The 22,141-nt window shown below is 43.2% G+C and overlaps 1 protein-coding gene across 5 annotated transcripts in view; it reads right to left on the bottom strand.

Annotated features, from left to right (window-relative positions):
• Positions 1–22,141, bottom strand: part of CSGALNACT1 (chondroitin sulfate N-acetylgalactosaminyltransferase 1) — a 326,516-nt gene that overhangs the window by 14,657 nt on the left and 289,718 nt on the right. For all 5 annotated transcript variants that reach the window (XM_040643187.1, XM_040643186.1, XM_040643188.1 and 2 more), the window contains one exon: positions 14,204–14,305. In XM_040643187.1, the coding sequence (XP_040499121.1) occupies positions 14,204–14,305 (102 nt within the window). The remainder of the gene's footprint in view (positions 1–14,203; positions 14,306–22,141) is intronic.

Consider the following 22,141-nt stretch of genomic DNA (forward strand, 5'->3'; position numbering starts at 1 on the left):
GGGACTGCAGAAACTTCTGAAATGGGGCTTGTTGTCTTGAGCAGAAGTTACAGGAATTCACGTTGTACCTACAGGTATAGGGATTGTCTTCGGCCAGACAGAACTAGAGAAGGACTCTGAGTCCTAGTCCAGCTCCTAACCCTGCCTGTGCAGCAGGGGGCCTGGCCTTTGGCAAATCCCCCTTTACCCGCTCATGCCACCCATAATGGTTCCTCTGCTCCCACAGCCTCGGTTCTCCCCTCCACCTACTCCCCATTCCTGCCTCTCTAATCTTGATGTATTCAAAACAAGTATAAAAACCCATTTCCATTTCAAAGTTTGTATTCCAAGCAACTCTCTTGGGTGAAGGTCAACACGAGAACAGAGTCAGAAACTTTTCAAATGCGAAGTTGTGCTTATACTCGGTCATTTAATGAGTGGAGAGGAACTAGTCCCGCTCCCCCTTCCTTGACCTAACAGCTTCTTTCAAATCTGGGACTGAGCTGGGTTTTTTATCCTGGGAATCTGTGGGCCCAATCTTGTCTGAGTCCAGTGCCAGATTTAGATCACGGCAGGAGGCCTGGTGACTGGAAGAGCACTGGTGTCTGAGTCAGCAAACCTGGATCCAGGGCCTAGAGCCACCCCCACCCCCACTAGGTGCTCGACAGCTGTCTGAAGAAACGTGTCACTAGACGAACAGCTCTAATCCCAGCTCTGCCTCTCACCTATTTGGGGAAAGTCATTTCACTTCTCTTGTCTCAGGTTCCTCACTGCAAATCTGCTGGAGGCCGAAGAGCCCTTTCCACTCTCAAATTCTGTTTTTCTGGGATTCTGCATTCAGTTCAGCCCAGTTCTGCACGTGGGGGGGATTCTCCTCCTTTTGCCTTCTCCAGGGAGGTGGTCCCAGGTGGTATTTTCTGTGAATAGCACTGAAGTCATGCTCCAGAGCCTCCTCAGTGCTTGGCCTGGCCCTGGTGAGGATGGGGCCACCTCCCTGTTGCAAAGGTGCACATGCAAGTGGGGAGCGGCCCCTGCAGTCGTGTTCACATCTCCTGGAGGCTTCCACAGTCCCTCCCCTGCAAGTCAGGCTCACCCCATTTCTCCCTGCCCTGTTTGGGCAGTTTTCAGGCAAGTGTCACCCTTGTGAGGCACCTGGATTTCCCCTCTTCATCTAAGGTCTCACAGGACTTAGCCACATCCTGGGGCTCATCTTTTCCTAACAGCCAGTAGTGGGTCTCTTTCCTGATTTGTCTCAAGGCTCATACTCTTGGGGCCCTCCCAGAATGCAGGGGTATCTGCTAGCTAACTGGCAGAGCAGGAAGGCCTTCCTTCTTCAGGCTGTATCCGACCCATAATTCAGGTACCTCCTCCAAGAGGTTTTCCAGGCTCTATCATTAGACAGTTGAAATATAAAAAACGCTTTCTATTTGAACAACAGCAAGCAACTTTCACCAAGGGAAGAGGAATGCAGTTCCTGAATATGCTGTGTTAAAGGAACTGCCCAGTTTTCCTCCTGGAACAGCCTACGGTCCTTTGTGTATATATATCAAATTTTTACAAAAGTTAAGTCATATTGAATACTTAAGAACACGAGGCAGCCCTAGAAACTGAGGTAACAGCATTAAAGATATGACAAGACTGTAGGTGACTGACCGTTTCATGAATGGTAGAGAGACAGCTGAGTACTACAAATTTAGAGGGGAGACTGGTAATCTGATATGTAAGTTATTCTAGTTCCCCAAATGCTGGCTGGAGTTGCTCTGCTGCAGGGGAGGGCGGGGGGAGGAAGGAAAAGGGGGGGCTGGGCTTGTCTCTCACTCAGAGCCACCAGGAAAAGGAGTGAGGAGAACACTGTGCCTAGTGTTTGAGATGACCTCAATTTGGAAGAACTTTTAAAAAAGTCTTAAAACATCCACTTCTAGGCTTCACTGTGTTGCCTCTAGAGAACGCGAGTTCAGGAAAATGGATGCGGTGGGACCCTCCCTATGGCCCTATTGTAAAAGACAATGTGCTTCCTTCCTCTTCAGTCAAGCTCTCTACAAGGATGAGACGGTCACGCTCTATCCGTGGTGCTACCCAGTCTGAATGTGCACCTCCAGCCCCTCCCTGGGCGCCCACAGGCCGTGCAGAAAGCTGCGGCGGTGGCACTCAGCTCTGTCCATGCACTGTCTGCACAGCAGCCCCACTGCCCACGGGGGCCCACGCTCACGTGGCACCAGTGGCCTCCGCTTCCCCACCCCCTCGCCCCCTCGAAGAACCCTGCCCCAGCCAGCTCATCCACCACGACCAACGCTGGCCAGCAGGAGACCAGCGCTGTTACTGCTGGCCCCCCAGCATACATGGGTGATGGCTCTGTGCCGAAGGCCTGAGTCAGGGAGCTGGATGTGAGTGTACACAGAGGCAGGGTGGGGACGGAGTCATGGCTGGCCTGGGAGACACCATCAGCCGGTCATGGTGTTGGAGAAGGCCCAGGGCTAACTTTGTCATCCATGTGTGGCTCCCAGGGTGGCTGCCGGGTCATTGTGCTCAGCGGTGAGTCTGTCTGCAGATAGATGCTAGTACTGTCCTCCCTCCTGACCACTCAACCCAAGCACTTCTGATAACAGACCAGTATCTGGAGGAGCCCCGTGCTCTCCTCTCTGCTGTCAGGAAGGGCCTCGGATAATTAACAAGTATTTCCTACTGAGAAAGAAGCTGAGCTGGAAACACCAGAAAAAGACTTGGAACAATTTTACTTTCTCTCTCTTCCAGAACAGAGAGATGAATGCACTGTCAAACATCGGGGCCTGGCAGTAGACACCCTCCTCTCATCTTGAACTCATCAGCACCAGCTCTGGAGCACTGGGCACAACAGGATGAAGAGACTGGCTCCCATAAGATCGCCAGGAGCCTCCCTCAACATGTCCCAGAGCTTCACTCAGAAAGCCGCTTGCTCTTGGGCAGGGGGACTCACTCACTAGGCCGGAGCAGCCCTGCTCCACAGGGTACAAAACAGCAGAGGAAGAGGCAGTGAGGCCATGCAAAAGCAAGGACACATTTCAACGCAGAACCCTGATTTGCCCCAAGGGGGTCTAGCGGTGGGTTTGGGAATGTGCACAACACAGCCATGAGGTTGTGCGAGCTCAGACCACAGAGGTGGACAGGCAAGGACCCTGTTTTGTCCTCTGTCCATGACCCCCCACTGCACAGTGACCATCCAGAAGGTGCCTGAGGATGGTGTGCCATGGCTGGGGACTCCTGCCTCTGCACCAGAGTCCCTTCCTGCAATATTCTGTCTCTGGCCACTCCAGTGAAAACCGCACTCAGCCTTCACGGCCTGAATCAAGTGTCACCACGTCTTGTGCCTTGCTGCAAAATGAAGTGGCCTCGTGTTGGGCTCCCACGCACTTTGCCCAGCCCTCCCTCTGTCCTCCTGTGCCTTTGCCTGTACAGACACGTACTTGATGACCCAGCAGGCTGTAAATCCCAGGTGGGCTGGGATTGCCCCCCTTTTCTTTAATCTTCAGCTTATCTGGCACTATGCAGTGACACACACAGGGATACAGTGGATGATCAAAAAGCATCGGAGCAATCGAGGGGCAAATCCACAGGAAAGGCTGAGGTATACATCAGACCTTCACTTTTGGGGGGCCCTGCCCGGGATTCTGCCTTCCTCCCTCAGGTGGGTACTGGGGAACCCCCTACACATCATCAGGAAGAGTCTCCGACCAACAGATTCCTAAGGACAGACACAAACCCACACTTTTAGAAAGATGACAAGTATGAAATAACAGAAAAAATGCAAGCTGAGAAAAAAGAGATACAATTTGGTTTGAAATATTCAATTTATCCATAGAAAGAAATGTAACATTTAGTGGCATGCCTAAAGTAATGGCCTGGTAAGGAAAATGGGCCCTTTTCATGGCGGAATGAGGGCACTACATTCCATACTATATAATTTCCTACTATGACTCCAGACTATGTAGTTCCAAAAGGACCCATGATTACTCACTATTCTTCTTTTTCTTTTCTTCTTGCATTGTGTTATTGACTGATGAAACTCTCAAGTTTCTCATTCAATTCCCCTCTTTTATATAATAAGGCTGGTGCACAGGGACTCCTCCAAGTTATATACAATTATTCTGCTAGAGGATATAATGACCTCAGAAAGCTACTGTTTCTACTGGAGATTTAATTTCTCTAATTGACTTGCATTTCCCAGAATTGCTGGATTGAAAATGATAAAAGATCTTGTTGTCTAATGTGATTTATTCTCATACAGACTTCTTTCCACAATTACAAGGAAATTCCCTTAATGTGGCACTTCCCACAATAACCCTTCATTTTAAAAAAATACTTTAAAAATTTACATAAAAACCCATATTATAAACAATGTATAATTTAAAATTTTAAATCTAACAGCTCTAAATATTGAAATTGCTTATGAGTTCTACTTACTGAAAACACTTAAATATGGTCAAGAATTTAAAATTAAAGAAAATATCAGGCAGCTTTTCACAGTAGGCACCTTAAACAATTTAGAATTTTCTAGATTCTGAGCTTACACAAGCCAGCTTATACAAGTCTGTTTCAGCAAGTTTCTTTTGAAATGATAAACAAAATGGACAAAACTTTAGCTAGATTACCAAAGACAGATTTAAGAGATATTACTCAAATTCATAAAATTATAAACGAAAGAGGAGACATTACAACTAATACGACAGAAATACAAAATCTCATGAGATTACTATGAATAATTATATGCCAACAAATTAGATAACTTAGAAGAAATGGATAAATTCCTAAAAACATACAGCTTACCAAGACTGAATCATAAAGTAATAGAAAATCTAAAGAGACCAATAATGAGCAAGGACATTGGATCCATAATCAAACATCTCCCACAAATAAAAGCTTCAGGACCAGGTAGATTCATGAGTGAATTCTACCAAACACCTAAAGATGAAATTAATACCAATCCCTCTCAAACTCTTCCAAACTATTGAAGAGGAAGGAATAGTTCTAAACTCATTTTACAAGGCCAGCATTACTCCAATACTGAAGCCAGATAAGGACACTACAAGAAAAGAAAATTACGGGCCAATCTCCCTGATGAACACAGGTGCAAACATCCTCAACAAAATATTGGCAAACCAAATTCAATACATTAAAAGGAGCGTATACCATGAGCAGGTGGGATTCATCCCTGGGATGCAAGGATGGTTCAACACCTGCAAATTAATAAACATGACATACCACATTAACAGAATGATGAAAATCATATGATCATTTCAAAAGATACAGAAAAAACATCTGACAAAATTTAATATCCTTTCATGATAAAAACCCTTAACAAATCGGTATAGAAGGAATGTACCTCAACATAATTAAGGCCATATATGACAAAATCAGAAAGAAAGAAGTGAAGTTATCTCTGTCTGTGAATGGCATGATCTTATATAAAACCTTAAAGACTTCACCAAAAATCTGTTAGAACTAATAAATGAATTCACTGAAGTTTCAGAGTACAAAATAACATATAAAATCAGTTGTGTTTCTATATACAATGAAAGAGAAATTAATAAAGTAATCTCATTTACAGTAGCATCAAAAACAACAAAATAAAAAGTAGTGAATTACTGACCCATGCTACAGTGTGGACGAACCTTGAAATCATCATTGTAAATTAAGAAGCCAGACACATAAGGTCATATATTATATGATTCCACTTACCTGAAATATCCAGAATAATGTAAATCCCCATTTCTTTCAAATGCTTTTTCTGTATGTATAGAGAAGGTCATGCAGTTTTGTGTATTACATTGATTGATTCTTGTATGTTGAGGCAACCCTACATTCCTAGGATAAGTTTCACGTAGTCATGGTGTAAAATTCTTTTTATATGTTGCTGGATACAGTTTGCTAGTATTTCATCAAGGATTTATGCATCTGTATGTATAAGGTATATTGGTCTGTAATTTTCTTTTCTTAGTCTTTACCTGGTTAAGGTATCAGGATAATACTGCCCTCATAGAATGAGTCGGGAAGTATTCTTTCCTCTTGTAAATTTTGAAAGTTTGTGAAATATTGGTATTAATTCATCTTTAATGACTGGTAAAAATCAGCAGTGAAGCCATTTGAGCCTGGCCTTTTCTTTAGGGGAAGTTTTCTGATTACTATTTCAATCCATTTACTTGTTATAGGTCTAGTGAGATTTTCTATTTCTTTTTGAAGAAATACTTAATTTCAACAGTGCACAAAATTTGGTCCTCCATTCTCTCTCCCCTCCTTTGTGCTGTTATCATATTAAAATGATGTCTTTATGCACTGTGTCTACCAATACAGATTTATGAAACTTGTTTTATGCAGTTATCTTTTCAAACAGATAAGAGAAAATGAGAGTTATAAACAAAAAAATACATTTATACTGTATTTTATATTTCCCTATAAATAGGGAAATGGTTACTTTTACTTCAACTGTTGGTTTCTTCAGAAGAATTTGAGTTTGTCTAGTGTCCTTTCATTTCAGTCTTAAGGACTTCTTTTCACATTTCTTGTGGGGTGGGCATGCTAGTGATGAAGTCTCTCAGTTCTTGTTTATCTGGGGAATGTCTTGATTTCCCCTTCATTCCTGATGGATGGTTTTGCTCAATATAGAATTCTTGGTTGAGCATTTTTCTTCCAGCACTTTGAATATGCTATACCACTTTCTGGCCTCCATTGTTTCTGATGAGAAATCAGCTACTGATCTTATTAAGACTCCCTTGGACCCAGTGAGTGCTTTGCTCTTACCACTCACAAGATCTTTCTCTTTTTGTCTTTCAACTATTTGATTATCATAGGTTTACTGTGGATTTCTTTGAATTTTCCTATTTGGAGTTTGTTCAGCTTTTTAGACAGGTAGACTCAGGTTTTTCATCAAATTTGGGAAGTTTGGGGCCATTATTTCCTCAGTTATTTTTTTCTGCCCCTTTCTCTCCTCTCCTCTGGAACTCCCGCTATGTCTACATTGACATGCTTGATGGTATCCTACAAGTCTTTGAGGTTTGTTCATTTTCTTCATTCTTCTTTATTTTTGTTTCTTAAACCTTATCACATCAATTGACCTACCTTAAAGTTCACAGATTTTTTCCTCTGCCTGTTCAAACCAGATGTTCACCACACCCTAGAGAATTTTCCATTTTAGTTACTGTACTTTTCAACCACAGAATTTCTATTTGGTTCTTTTCTATAACTTCTGTTTCTATTTGGTAAGACATGGTTCTATTTGGCAAGACTTTGTTCTCATACTTTTCATTAGTTCTTTAAACATGGCTTCTTTTAGTTCTTCAAACATATTCCATACAGTTGATTTAAAGTCTTTGTCTAGTAAGTCCAACACCTGGGCTTCCTCAGGGACAATTTTTTTTTTAAGATTTTATTTACTTATTTGAGAGACACTGAGCAAGAGAGAGAGAGAGAGCATGAGCAGGAGGAGGACCAGAGAGCGAGAGAGAAGCAGACTCCCCACTGAGCAGGAAGCCCAATGCAGAGATCGATCCTGTGACTCTAGGATCATGACTTAACTGACTCAGCTGCCCAGGCACCCCTGTCAGGGACAACTTCTAATGATTGATTTTTTTTCCCATGCATGAGCCATACTTTCTGTTTCTTTGCATATCTCACAACTTTTTGTTTAAAACTTAACATTTTAAATAATATAATGTTCCAATCCTGAAAATGAGAATCAACTCCCCCCAGGGTTTATTGTTGTTGCTCTTTGTTGTTATTTCTTTGTTTAGTGACTTTCTTGAACTAATTCTGTAAAATCCATATTCTTTGTTGAGTGTGACAACTTAGTGGTAAGCTAACGATTAGACAGGGTTTCTTTAAGTGTCTAGAACTAATAAGTCTCCAAATCTTTGCCAAGGGATTTTCTGTACATGTTGGGCCTGCCATCAACACTCAACCAGGCAGGTGACCCCTTACCTTAGCTTTTACTTGCTTCATGCACAAAGCCTCAAGGTCAGCCAGAGGTGAAAAGTTAGTTAGGGCCTGCTCACATTTTTCTTAAGTATGAGCATAGCCCTAGACAGGAGCATGGCCTTCTAGATGCCCAGAAATATATTTGAACTTTTCAAAAACCCAGTGGAGATCTCGCTCCTCAGCCTCACCTTTTAAGCATTTTGTTAGTCTGTTGTTTGCCCCAACTCTTATCTACCACCTCAGGCAGCCACAAAGTCACAGACTTCCTGTAATTGTTTTTTGGAGGAAATACTTTTTCCACTGGGAGAGCCCGAGTCAGTTAAATAAAGACAACCTTCTTAGTGGAGTCTTCCAGAAAACCTGACAGGTCAAATTAAGACATTTTTCTGGGAATGACCCTTTAAAGGAGCTCCTGCCCCACAGTGGCCTCTGGTTCTTGTTGTGCTTGTGGGCTACTGGATTCCAAGGCTACTGCAGAGCTAAGGAGAAGGTGGGAATAAGGCAGGTTAAATCTGCACAAAAATTCAGTCATTTTTCTTCGATAAACACCTTCCAGGTTATTGCAAGGTTTGTTTAATTTCCAGAGTTCTTAAAAAGCTGATTCTGACAATTTTTAGTATTTTTCTCATTGCTTTATTAAGAGTATTTGCAGAGGTCTTATTTTACCATTTTTGCCAACATCACTTTTCTTTAACTGTTGAATTATATTCCATTATATAAACAATATCATTTAATTTTTTTCATAATTTATTTTCCCAATATTTTTATCTGGAAAATTTTTAAACCTTCAGAAATGTCAGAATAGTATAAGTATCCATATATCTTTCACTTAGATTTACCAAGTGTTAACATTCTGCCTGCCTGCTTTGAACTATTTGAGAGTTAGTTGCACACATCATGACAACTTCACCCTTAAAGAGAAGTATCTCCCAAGAACCAGGGCACTCTCCTGTGTAACATTATAATAATATAATAATCAAACTCAGGATTTAACATTATTACAATACTATAATCTATATGCTATGTTCAAATTCCCCGAAGAACAATTCAGAATACCGAATACAGGCACATCTCCAATACAGTGGAACCTGCACCAAGTAGAATCATACTTAGCCCCTCTTGCAAATGCCAGGTGGGATGGCCACTGGCCTGAGACCTTAATCTGTGAGGTGCCTCCCAGGGTCCAAGATTTATCTTCTTGGGAGGGATGTGCTGTGTTGCTTTTTTGATTTTAGTGAATGAGATAGTATCTAAAAATTGCTTAAGGAAAAAATTAAAACAAAGCAACAATTCTGCTCAAATTTAAGAAACAAATCTAAATAAAACAAACCAGAATAAAACCTTCCTCCCCAATTTCCTTCTGGGATGTCCTGATAAAATCTTCCCGAGGGTACATGTCAAACAAATCCTTTCAGGGGAGCCTGGGTGGCTCAGTCGTTAAGTGTCTGCCTTCGGCTTAGGTCATGATGGGATGGAGCCCCGTGTTGGGCTCCCTGCTCAGCGGTGAGTCTGCTTCTCTCTTTCCCTCTGCCCCTTCCCCTGCTTGCACTCTCTCTCCCTCAAATAAATAAATAAAATCTTAAAAAAAACCCAAATCCTTTCTAAGAGGCATGAAATGATGACACACAACCAAGCAAGGCAGGTCCCCAACAAGACATACAGAAAAACCCCTCTCTTAGGTCACATACTTGCAATGACAGGGCAGTGTCTCATCTCTAGTACTTTGATCTCAGAGATAATACCTCCGAAAGGTGCCTTTGTGTCGTTATGATGGGACAAAGATGAAGTTGCAACGTAGTAAATGTTAACTCATGCCAATCTGCCTACCTGTTACAATTTTTTAAAATTTCCCAATACATAGCTCCAAGCAAATGTCTACCTGACCAGCATCTCCCACTGTGGGCTATGGACCACCCACATCACCATCACATGTGGGGCTCAAGCTTCTTCCTCTCGGGCCTATTGACTCAGAATTTCTGGAGCTGCATCCCAGAAATCTGCATTTTAAAAAGCACCCTAGGGGGCACCTGGGTGGCTCAGTCAGTTCAGCACCTGCCTTTGACTCACATCATGATCCCAGGGTCCTGGGATCAAGTCCCACATTGGGCTACCTGCTCGGCAGGGAGTCTGCTTCTCTCCCTCCTTCCTGCTTGTGCTCTCTCTCACTATCTCTGTCTCCATCAAATAAATTAAAAAAAATTTTTTTTTAAATAGCACTCCAGGTTATTCCCAAGCTCGTTTATATTTGAGAATCACCAAGCAAGGTTTTAATCTGAGATTAACTGCAGCTTAATATGGAAAACTATGGAATAAGAATCAGAAACTGAGAACTGACTTGTACTGTTATCCATGGCAGTGGTTTCTAAATATTTTGACTGCCACCCATACAAAGGAATATATTATACATCATGACACAGTAGACACACACACATGCACTGAAGTTTTACAAAACAATATTTACCCTTACTACTTTTGATGCACTCTGATCTCGTCTATCCTATTTCAAAGGTTTAAAAACACTGGACATAACCCACTAAAGCTATTACACAACCCTCTAATGAATCACAAATTGCAGTTTTCAGAACACTAATCTATAGCCATCAACTGAAATGTAAAGCTCCACCGAGTAAGCATAAATCTAGAGACAGAGGAAAACGTTGCACACGAGCCAAACGAGTGTCTTTTAAAAGGCTATTCTTAACATATATACATTTAGCTGCATTTAGAACAGTTTAATCACAATGCTGGTATCCTAATGAAATAAATATCACTCAGGCTGATTTCAAATCCTATTACTTTTAGTTGACGATTATGAGTTTCAGAAGGGAGTACACTGAAGAGGAAATGTGGAGCCATGTGAAGCCCTGGAGTGTCACAAGTTAGCAGCTGAGGCTCAGATCCTGGCTCTGCCCTGGGGTAGGGACGGCAGCCTGAGTAACCACCTCTCCAAGCCTCAGCGCCTTCCTCTATGAATGGGGCTGATAACAGCATCTATCTCATAAGGTTGCTGTGAATATTAAATAAGATAATTCATGGGAATAAGAATGGTTATTACTCAAAGATAAGATGCATTTGAACAAAAGTTTACCGCCTTAAAAGAATGATAAAAATGACTTTGAAATAGGGCTTATTATATAAGTGTTCATACAGATTACTAGGAGTATAAATATACTGTGTATGGGGCATTATCTTCCTCTTTTTTTTTAAGATTTTATTTATTTATTTGAGAGAGAGATGGCATGAGTAGGAGGGGCAGAGGGAGGGAGAGAGAGAGAATCTCAAGCAGATTCCACATTGAGCATGGAGCCCAATGTGGGGCTCGATCCCAGGACCTTGAGATCATGACCTGAGCCAAAATCAAGAACTGGATGCTGAACCGACTGCGCCACTCAGGTGCCCCCTTCCTTCTCCGGATGAACAAACGCTGGAGGTTTTCTGAGTAAGGCACTCAGCTGGACTTGCAAAGAGCCACGTGACAGGATACAATTTTTTTTTAAGATTTTATTTATTTGAGAGAGAGAGAGAGGGAACACAAGCAGGGGGAGTGGGAGAGGGAGAAGCAGGCTTCCCGCAGAGCGCTGGGATCACGACCTGAGCTGAAGGCAGACGCTTAACTACTGAGCCACCTAGGCGCCCCGAGGGTACTACTTTTTAAGCAGACGATAACCTAGTTATAACCTAGTTAGGAATAGCCAAGTCATAGGCCAAGTGCCAAGCAGAAGGGATGCCAGCAGGGAGTACCGTCTGAGTTCAGAAAGCGGACTGGAGGTCAGGAAGAGCTCCAGACATGGGCACTCAGGTGGGGAGGTGGGGACGGAAGGGTGGCCATCTGAGTACGTAGAAAGGAGGACGGAGAGAACACCAAGTAGAAGATGATAATGGGAGCAAGGACAGAGGGGCATACCACACCCCCCCCCCCAGTGTGGTTGGGGATAGGAAGTCATCGAGGCGGGGTTACAAGTTAGAGCCAATCTCGGTAGGAGGCTAGGGCAGTAGGTCATTAGGAAGATTGATCTTGAAGGTGGAGGGCAGTGCTGCTATGTTCAGTCAACTCAGGTTTGGGTGCAGAGGGTGGGGCATTCTTACAGGAGGTGGTCTGGTCAAAGTAACACCAGGGAGGGAGGAGGACACCCCCAAGGCATCAGAGACCTCCACACTGCAGATATCCCCAGTTAGTAGAATGAGAGCATTGACACAGAAAAATGGGGTTCCAAGTCATTTTGCCAGAGTTTCTGTAGCACTGTTTAAAGCACTGATCAGCTCAGTCTCCAGCACAAAGTTCTCAGTTATGGGTAGATTAATCTCTCTGGAAATTTTCCAAAATTTTAAGTACACCATCCCTACCACTGAAATGATTCTACTTTTCTTGTTCAGATTCTATTCATTCTTTGCTCACCAAGCAAACTTCTGCTTAAGAATTCATCTTACCAGGTAATTTGGTACAGAGAAGAATGCCTTGATAATAAGAGTCCTTAAGGCTTCCAGTCAGTAAAATGGATATTTCCCATAACAACATTTAAACTGGCCTTCCACTTATCCATCAGACTCATGTCAAGTTGGTTATATGTATCTATCAGCAATGTCCTTTAAAGTGCTCAGAAGGTGCCAGAGCCAGTAGGACTGAATTTCTCAGTCCTGACTGCACTTCAGAATCACCTGGATAACTACTTAAAAATACCTCGGAACGGGTCAGCTGGCCGTGATCGAGGCCTCTATGGGTAGCCCCTCGGGGGGGGGGGGACCACCGCTTTCTCAGACAATAACTTTCAATCCTCGATGCGTGTTAGAATCATCTGGGAAACTTAAAAAGAAGATCCATGCCCAGGAATGGATACTTCCAGAGATGCTGAAACCTACCCACTGGGCAGAGAACATGAATTCTAATAATTCCTGTACCTCATTCCTAAGCAGAGACGAAAAGGATATTGCAGTGCATTGGAGTTGAGAGGTTTCTATTTCACTTACATTTAGGATATTCAATTATTCTATTCTCTTTGCTCTCCCTTCGACAGGGGCCTAGCTTTTAAGCTGTTACTAGTTTTAGACTCTGAATTCCGTATTGCAAAGGTCAGCAAACTTTTTCTGCAAAGGACGAGGCAGTAGAGAGTTCAGGCTTTGCAAGTCATACAGCTTCTGTCACAACTACTCAACTCTGTCATAGCAGGAAAGCAGTCATAAATAATACGCAAAGAAATGAGGATGCCTGAATTCCAATTGAACTTTTTTTTTTTGCAGAAATAAGACCAATGGACTGCTTTAGAACATCTGAGTAATTATAATAAGCATTCTGATCTTGTGCCCATTAATACCAAATTAGTAACAAAGTGTGAACATAACTACAAAAGGTATACTCGATCTTGTAATCTTATCCTTTGACTATCATCCTATTACCATTTACCAGAAACTCAAAACAGGGGGCCCTGTTTATCTTTAGACCATTATGGATCTCTTGAGGCTATTTCCGCCACCGAGTACCATTGACGCCTCCAAGCTTCACTTACGGAGAAACCACCCACCAGATTACTCAGGCGAAGCCCTGCAAACCTCCCTGGCAGACCAGAGCATGGTGTGGGGGAACCATTACAGCTTCCTCACTATAGAAAATGCCACAGATATTTATTAAATCAATCCTGGTTCATCTGGGGACAGAAGAAAACCCATCTGTGCTGGTTTCACTTATCCCCCATACAACTGATTCATATACATCTGTATATGTACGCATAGACAACCCCAAGTCTAAAGTTCTTGGTCAAATAACTTCTGTTCAACTGAGTAGGTTTCATCAAGGATCCTGTCCTAGCCATCACTTCTGGCTTCCCCCTAATCTTTCAAAATGCATAATGAATGAAAGTCAAAAGGGCGAGACCATTTGCTAAGTGGAGGAAACGCAAGGACGGCTATCACTCCGCTGGAGCTCCCTGCGCAGGTGTGCTGTCCCTAATTCCCACTCTGGGACATCAAGTCCCCAGATCAGCAGTGCTGAGACGACATCCAGTCACGCAGAAGCCCAAAGAAGCCTGTGCTGCCCATCCTTGCGGCTCAGGGCACTTCATCTCAACTGTCAAAGCCAATACCCTGCACAGTGAGGACCAGTGTCAGGTGGGGTGGTCTCCCAGGGAAGGGGGTGCACAATTCCTCCTAGCACGGCAGCGAGCAGTCCATCTCTCGGTTGACCCTGAGCATTAAGGAAAATAAAACTGAAGCAGAAGTTCCAGCCTTGGATATAGACTCCTGAGGACACTTACTATGACTCCTTATTACAGCTCCACATTGTACTTACTTGGAAGTGTTTTCAAGTATTCCTTTGACCTCATTCATTTCTTCCTTCCCAAAGTAAACAACAGTGAGATGAATTCTCCCATCCTGTTGGATGCACATCTCCCTAGAAAACAAAACACATGTATGTCTGGTCCTGTTTTCACAATAATAGGCAAGGTCCAAACATGTACCTATTTTGTAAAGTGCAAAAGGTTTTTTTTTTTCCTTTTTTTTTTTTTTTAGAAAGAGAGAGAGACACAGAGACAGAGAGAGTGTGAGCAGGAGGAAGGAGCAGAAGAAGAGGGGAGAAGCAGACTCCCCACCAAGCAGGGAGTCTGATGCAGGGCTCGATCCCAGGACCCCGAGATCATGACGTGAGCCGAAGACAGATGCTTAACTGACTGAGCCACCCAGGTGCCCCAGTGCAAAAGCTTCTTGAGGTAAACTGAGTGAAATGCCAAAAAAGCAGAGATGGGACACCAAGACATTTCTGGCTGGCCATCACAATTACCTGCATCTTCCCAAGAAAATAATGAAATGCAAACGTGCAGATCTAGTGAATGAAAACTCAGATGCATGAGGCCACAGGTCCAATCTGCCACAGGCTTAGCCCATGGGGCCACCTAGTGTCATGGAAAGGGCACTGGGTCCTTCCCCATCTTTGCCAGAAGGAGTCTATGAAGGGCAGAAGACATAAATTCCATTTTACAGATAAGAAAGCTAAAGTCCAGTCAGGGTGGGACTAGAATCCTTGTCTGTGACTTTTCCTGTGTGTGCCAAACACAAATAGTCTTAAAGACTGAATGAACAAAGGCAAAAAGACCTTCTTTCATGTAGAGCTCCAAAATCCCTTAACACCCAACAGGAATGACAAGGTGGAGGCACAGTTGGGGTTTCTCCTTCCCACACACACACAATCACTTTCACTGCTTCTCCATTTCTCCGCTCCATGACTGATTATCCCAGGCACCTGGCACCGCACACTCTAGGGCCCCGACAGCCCTCTAGGGGTCAGGCCTCCAGCTCTGGACTGGTCCGACTCACTTTCTTCACCAAAGCTGATTTATTTGTCCATATCCTGTTCTCTAAACAGTAACACCTAAGCTAACCTGGTAAGATACCCTGCTGAGGGTTCACCGCATATACACATGTAATATGTGCGTAAATTCTGTATAGATACGTGTATATGACCGTATGTGTGTATGTATGTAAATATATGTGCGTGCACATATGTGTTTATGTGTACGTGTAAACATATATGTGTGCTGCACAGTTTAAACAGAAGTTTTCTGGAAGCCAGTTAATGGAAGATCCTACTAGTGGGGTGATATTTTGCATGTTCTTCCTTTTCTACTCCTTTTGTCTCTCTATTGGCTACTTTCCTTAACCTCCCAAACAACACATCGCAGCTTTCTGAAGTCCCTGAGCTCTAACTGCAGAGGCCAATTTATTCAATGCTTCTTATAATGCCATCAAAAAGGAGTGACTGCCTAGCTGGGGTTGCTGGGAGAAATCCAAAGATGTAGGAGATATGGTTTCCTGTTCAAAAACTTGGGAAACAAAATGAGCTCAAATAAAATAATGACACCTTGTGGCACAGATAACAAGTACACAGATTCTAGAAAGCATAGTAAATCCTATCAGCTGGAATGGCCAGGGCCTGAAGGATGGACGGGGGAGAGGAAGAGAGGAAGAAGAAGAGAATTCCAGACAGAAGAATTATCAGGGAACATGATATTGACCCAAAACTAGAGGCCTGCAGGGCTCATCCTGGACACGGAAAGAGTCGGTTTCTTTCCCATGGAAGAAAGGTAAGAGCTACCTCTGAATGTCTGTCTGATGGCAGAGTGCTTAGACAGATGGGAGACCAGGAACAGAAGCCCAGCGTGTGACAACGTGCTTCAGACTGATAGCTCCCTCACAGACACGGTCCCCGAAGATGGAACAATCACATACCGACAACAAGATTCTCTGTCCATAAAAGAGCTCATTTGCAAACTGGCCAGACAGTGCTTTAACTTCCTTTGCCAGGGTAGGATAAAAGCACACACACAGTGCCAAGCACCCCAAAAATGGTGCTTTAAAATTGCATGTGTAGTTGGGAAAAAATGTATCCCAGAATCAGGAGAGGGTCACCCACTGAGCTGGATAAAAAGCATTCTTGTTTTTCTAGTAACATCTTTTCTGGCATTTTAAAGTCTAATTGAAGCACTTTCTGTTTTTAAGGACTAAAACAGAGATCCCTTGGACCTTCACTCTTCATTCACCAGCTGAGGCTTCCCAAAAAGGCGCAGCTGACTCGGTTCTGAGGTGCTCTCCACGGTTCCACTCCTTGCACTCATTTCTTTCCTTCCTTCCTTTCCTTTCCTTCCTTCCTTCCTTCCTTCCTTCCTTCCTTCCTTCCTTCCTTCCTTCCTTCCTCCCTCCCTCCCTTCCTTCCAGAAACGATACCACACAAGCAACATACTATGTGCCAGATATTCTACGAGGGACCGTGAACAATGAATAAGACAGACGTGCCCTTGCAAAGTTCCTGATCTACTGTACATAACCACCTACAACCATACACAAATGCTCCACGAGGGAATGAGCACAAGAACTATGGAAACGCCGTCACCGATCTGTTGGAATCGTCCTGTAATTTTTATATTTTTCCAAACAAGTCTTCCTAGACTCCATCCCCTGGAACAATGTGTGTGGGAAAAGAGTGTGTATGTGGGTGACTATGTACGTGGAGATGTCTGTGTGTTGGTGTGATTATTTGGGCCTGGATCCTTCGAGCTAACTTAGGTGCCCCTGAGAGCACCTCTCTGTAACAACCATGGTAGGGCTGTAGCAAAGCACATGGAATGAATCTCAGGGAACCCCAACTTCCGAAGAACCCTTCAGGGAAGCTCTTCATTTCATATGGATGCTTTGCATTATATTAGCTCCACAATCCTATGTGGTCATTCTTCTATCTCAATCTAGAAGCCTCAAAATTGTTTCTTCCTCACAAAGACCTTATCTTTTTTACTTCTTCTTTTTCAATTGAAGTATAATTAACATACAGTGGTGTATTAATTTCAAGTGTACGATATAGTGATTCAACAATTCTGTACAATACTCGGTGCTCATCATGATAAGTGTACCTTTTTAAAAAAGATTTTGTTTATTTATAAATAGAGAGAGAACCAGTGAGAGAGGGAGAAACTGTGAGCACAAGTGGGGTGAGGGGCAGAGGGAGAAGCAGGGAGAAGCAGAGCTGAGCAGGGAGCCTGACGCGGGGCTCCATCTTGGGACTCTGGAATCATGACCTGAGCCGAAGGCAGATGCTTAACCACCTAGGCCACCCAGGTGCCCCGATAAGTGTACTCTTAATCCCCTTCACCTATTTCCCCCATTCCCCTCAACCTCCCCTCTGGCAACTACCAGTTTGTTCTCTGTATTTCAGAGTCTGCTGGGGTTCTTCTGCTTGTCTCATTTTTCTTTGTTCATTTGTTTTGTTTCTTCCACATATGAGTGAAATCATGTGGTATTTGTCTTTCTCTGACTTATTTCACTTAGGATTATACTCTCTAGGTCCATCCATATTGTTGCAAATGGCAAGAGCTCATTCTTTTTTAATGGCTGAGTGATATTCCATTGTATATACACCACATCTTCTTTATCCACTCATCTATGGATGGACATTTGGTTGCTTCCATAATTTGGCTATCATAAATAATGCTGCAATAAACATAAGGGCGCATATAGCTTTTCAAATTATTGTTTTCATTTTCTTTGGATAGATACCCAGAAGTGCAATTACTGGGTCATATGGTTAATTCTATTTTTAACTTTTGGAGGAACCCCCATACTGTTTTCACAGTGACTGAACCAGTCTGCATTCCCACCCACAGTGCACAAGGACTCCTTTTTCTCCACACCCTCACCAGCACTTGTTTCTTGTGTGTGTTTTTTTGTTTTTTGTGTGTTTTTTATAATAATATTTTTTTATTATATTATGTTAGGCACCATACAGTACATCCCTGGTTTCTGATGTAAAGTTCCATGATTCATTAGTTGCGTACAACACCCAGTGCACCATGCAATACGTGCCCTCCTTACTACCCATCACCAGCCTATCCCGTTCCCCCACCCCCCTCCCCTCTGAAGCCCTCAGGTGTTATTTTTTTTGGCTGTTCTGACAGGTGTAAGGTGATAGCTCATTGTGCTTTTGATTTGCATGCCTGCTGATGAGTGATGTTGAGCATATTTTCATGTGTCTGTTGGCCAACTGTATGTCTTCTTTGGAAAAAACATCTATTCAGGTCCTCTGCCCATTTTTTGAGGTCAGATTTTTTGTTTTTTTGGTGTTGAGTTGTATAAGTTCCTTATATATTTTGGATATTAGCCCCTTATCAAATACGTCTTTGTCAAATACCTTCGAATAAATGAATTCGGTAAAGTCACAGGATACAAAGTTAATACATGGAAATCTTTTGTGTTTCTATACATAATAATGAAGTAGCAGAAAGAGAAATTAACAACCCCATTTACAATTGTGCCAAAAATAGTTTAATACCTAGGAATAAACTAAACCAAGATGGTAAAAAAACAGTACTCACATTGATGAAATAAACTGAAGATGACGCAAACAAACGGAGATAGTCTATGCTCGTAGACTGGAAGAACCAGTATTCTTAAAATGTCCAAACTACCCAAAGCAATCTAAATATTTAATGCAATCCCATCAAAACACCAGCAGCATTTTTCACAGCACTAGAACAAATAATACTAAAATATGTAAGGAGCCACAAATAACCAAAGCAATCTCAAGAAAGAAGAACAAAGCTGGAGGTACAACAATCCCAGATTTCAAGATACACTACAAAGCTGCAGTAATCAGAACTGTATGGTCCTGGCATAAAAACAGACACATAGCTCAGTGAAACAGAGTAGAGGCCAGAAATAAACCCATGACTATGTGGTCAATTAATCTTCCACAAAGCAGGGAAGAATATCCAATGGGAAAAAGACAGTCTCTTCAACAAATGGTGCTGGGAAAACTGGACAGCCACATGCAGAAGAATGAAACTGGACCACTTTCTTAAACCACACATAAAAATAAACTCAAAATGGGTGAAAGACCTAAATGTGAGACCTGGAACCATAAAAATCCTAGAAGAAAACACAGGAGGTAATTTCTTTGACATCGGCCATAGAAACATTTTTCTAGATATGTCTCCTGAGGCAAGGGAAACAAAAGCAAAATTAAACTATTGGGATTACACCAAAATAAAAACTTCTGCACAGCAAAGGAGACCATCAACAAAACCAATGGCAGCCCACAAAGACCTTGTCTTTTTAAGACATTTTTTTTCTGGAAAAAAACAGTTCCTTCTCCCTGAGGATATTGTGCCACAGAGTCCAGGGACTAATTAAGATATATTTTCAGTCAGAAAACATGTATCACAGTCACTTTTACAGCTGTGTTTCTATTTCTCAAAAGGCCGGAGGCACATCGTGGTCTTTGAGTTCGGTTGTTCATCTGAACGACTGCACTGTAGAAAGAACTACTTGACCGTCATTCACACTCTCAGAACAGAGATAAGGAAAGGAATCCCGGTGACCTGCCCAAACTATGGAGCCAGCCAGGCATGCAATCCAGCCTTCCTAAGCACCAGCCTGCTAATCGTGTACCTCAGGTGACCTGAGCAGGAGGAAGGATGTACTTTTGAAATCTCACAGCTTTGGTCTTACCTGTCCAGGACTCTGCCACAAAGCAGAATGGGTTTGCGTGGCCAGGAGGAGGATGGAAAAAGCCTCAACAAACTCCAAATGTAAACTGGCCATGGGGAAGGACTGTTCAACTTGCATTCCTGATGGGACCAGTCAGATATGACTGCGCAATCTGGCGGACTGGGGGACAGGGGAACCCAGGGCGTATTTGGAGGAAACACTGTACTCCTAGGGAGAAAACACACCCTAAAGTAGGGTTTCTCAACCTCATACCATCGACATCTTGGACCAGAGAATTCCCTATTGTGGAAGGAGCTGTCCTGTGCATCGCAGGATTAGACGTCTAGCAGCATCTCTGGCCTCTACCTACTGGACGTCAGTAGCACCCCCAAGCCCCCACCTCTGCTGGGACAACCAAAAGCATCTCCAACTTTACCGAAGGTGCCAGGGTGGAGGGTGCAAAATAGGCCTCCTGGTCAGAACCACTGTCTTAAGGAAGAATCAGGTTCAGTAAAATACTGGTGTTGTCAGAGGGGTGCATGACTGTGAAAACAGTGTGCATCCCCAAGGTTGTCCTGCTCTCCAGGTGGTTCCTTTGGACTCACGGGTAAGTCCTAGAGAGAGCTGGAGCTGCAGGAAATGCTGAAAGGCTCTCTTTACAGAAAACAAGATTATGAGGGGGTGTCGGGAGCTCCAGCCAGGACTTTTGGGGAATTAATGTGGCAGTGTTGGCACAGCAGTGGCTGCACCAGCAGCCTCCGTGGCATTAGCAAGTGCCAACAACTTCGGCTGTTGTCAGAAGCAGTGTGTTGGCATCACGCAGCTGGTGCCTGAGCAGTCAGTGGAAGCCAAACGTGTATCTGAGCATATGCGAAACATCCCTGAGGATTCCTAGAAAGACAGGGAGGGCACCAGAGGCTGGACATCTTACCACAGAAGGTGACAGAGACAAAGAAGGAAAATTGTGTTTTTATATAATTAGGGGTAGTTATTTTTATACCTCGGGCCAAGTGGCCTATGGAAACACGGATTCAAAAATATTTACTGAGTGACTTTGTGGTGCAATGCACTATTCTCATTGGAATAAGGTTTTAAAATATAATCTTCTATGGTGCCTTGTAGGGGGACCAACCACCCAGGTTACCTGGGATTCTTGCAGTTTTAGCACTGATGTTCTGGCAAATGCGTCAGTCCCAAGCAGGCTGGTACAACTGGTCACCCTACCTGCCTTAGCAACCTTACAGTGTATGAGAAGGAATGGACAGCTAGAGAGTGGAAGGCAGCATGGACTGTCTGCAGCGACGGTTTGCAGACATAACAAGCCAAGAGGTTGAGAAGAGTGTGATTAACTTCTTTTGAGGGATGGAGAAGGGGTTTCAAGGAAGAGGGAGTATTTAAGCCGAGCCCTGACAGCTCCATGCAGGCGGAGAGGAGCAGAGAAAGGGTTTTCTTGGCACAGGAGGCAGAGAGGCAAGGAAATTATGTCACTATTCTTTTCGAAGTCAATTTTCTACTCCAATATATCAGGTATGAGAAGAAAATCTATGATTTACCTTTAATTATGTCCTGTGCAAATGAGATAATAAATACATAACAGCTCATTAGTCTCCAAGTGCTGCCTATGGTCTGCACTGACAACAGGAAGAAACTGCTTAGCCAAAAGGCATTGGAAAAAAGGACTAGTACTACCCTGAAGAGGGCAGAGAGAGTGACAGGGGCCTCCTGAAAGCTGGCTCTAAAACAATAATATTCTCCTTTTGGTTTGGTGGGTCCTTTCCCCTTCCCTCACCCCAAGCTAATTTAATATACAATTCCTGGATTCCATTGACTAGTCTGATCAGTGTTAAAGAAACGAGCCTGATCTTTGACTCTCCACCAAGCAATCAGGACCCACTTTCCTGGTTGCCTATTTCAGAAAAGCAAATGGAATCATTTCCAACTGACCATTTTCTACCCTTGCGTAGATGTTTTCACATATTCTGTGGCTCAAGTGAAATAAGAAACAACTTCTATTTGGTCCCAAAATAGAAACTTTTCTCCAAATAAGGTGAATGATGTAAATTAGTGCCTTTCTCAAACATATGAACCCTAAAACTTTCCGGGGTGCAACACTGGTGTATGAACAAAGAAAGGGCCGTGGGAGAGGCAGAGGGGCCTGAGTGGGAGGGAGGATGATACCGTCATGGAAACCACATTAGTTTTCCTTCTGAAAAACAAGGTCAGGGGCCTATCTCAGCCACAATCCTCAATGTCATGA

The sequence above is a fragment of the Ursus maritimus genome, unplaced genomic scaffold (genome assembly GCF_017311325.1).
Source record: "Ursus maritimus isolate PB19 unplaced genomic scaffold, ASM1731132v1 scaffold_28, whole genome shotgun sequence".
Lineage (NCBI taxonomy): Eukaryota > Metazoa > Chordata > Mammalia > Carnivora > Ursidae > Ursus > Ursus maritimus.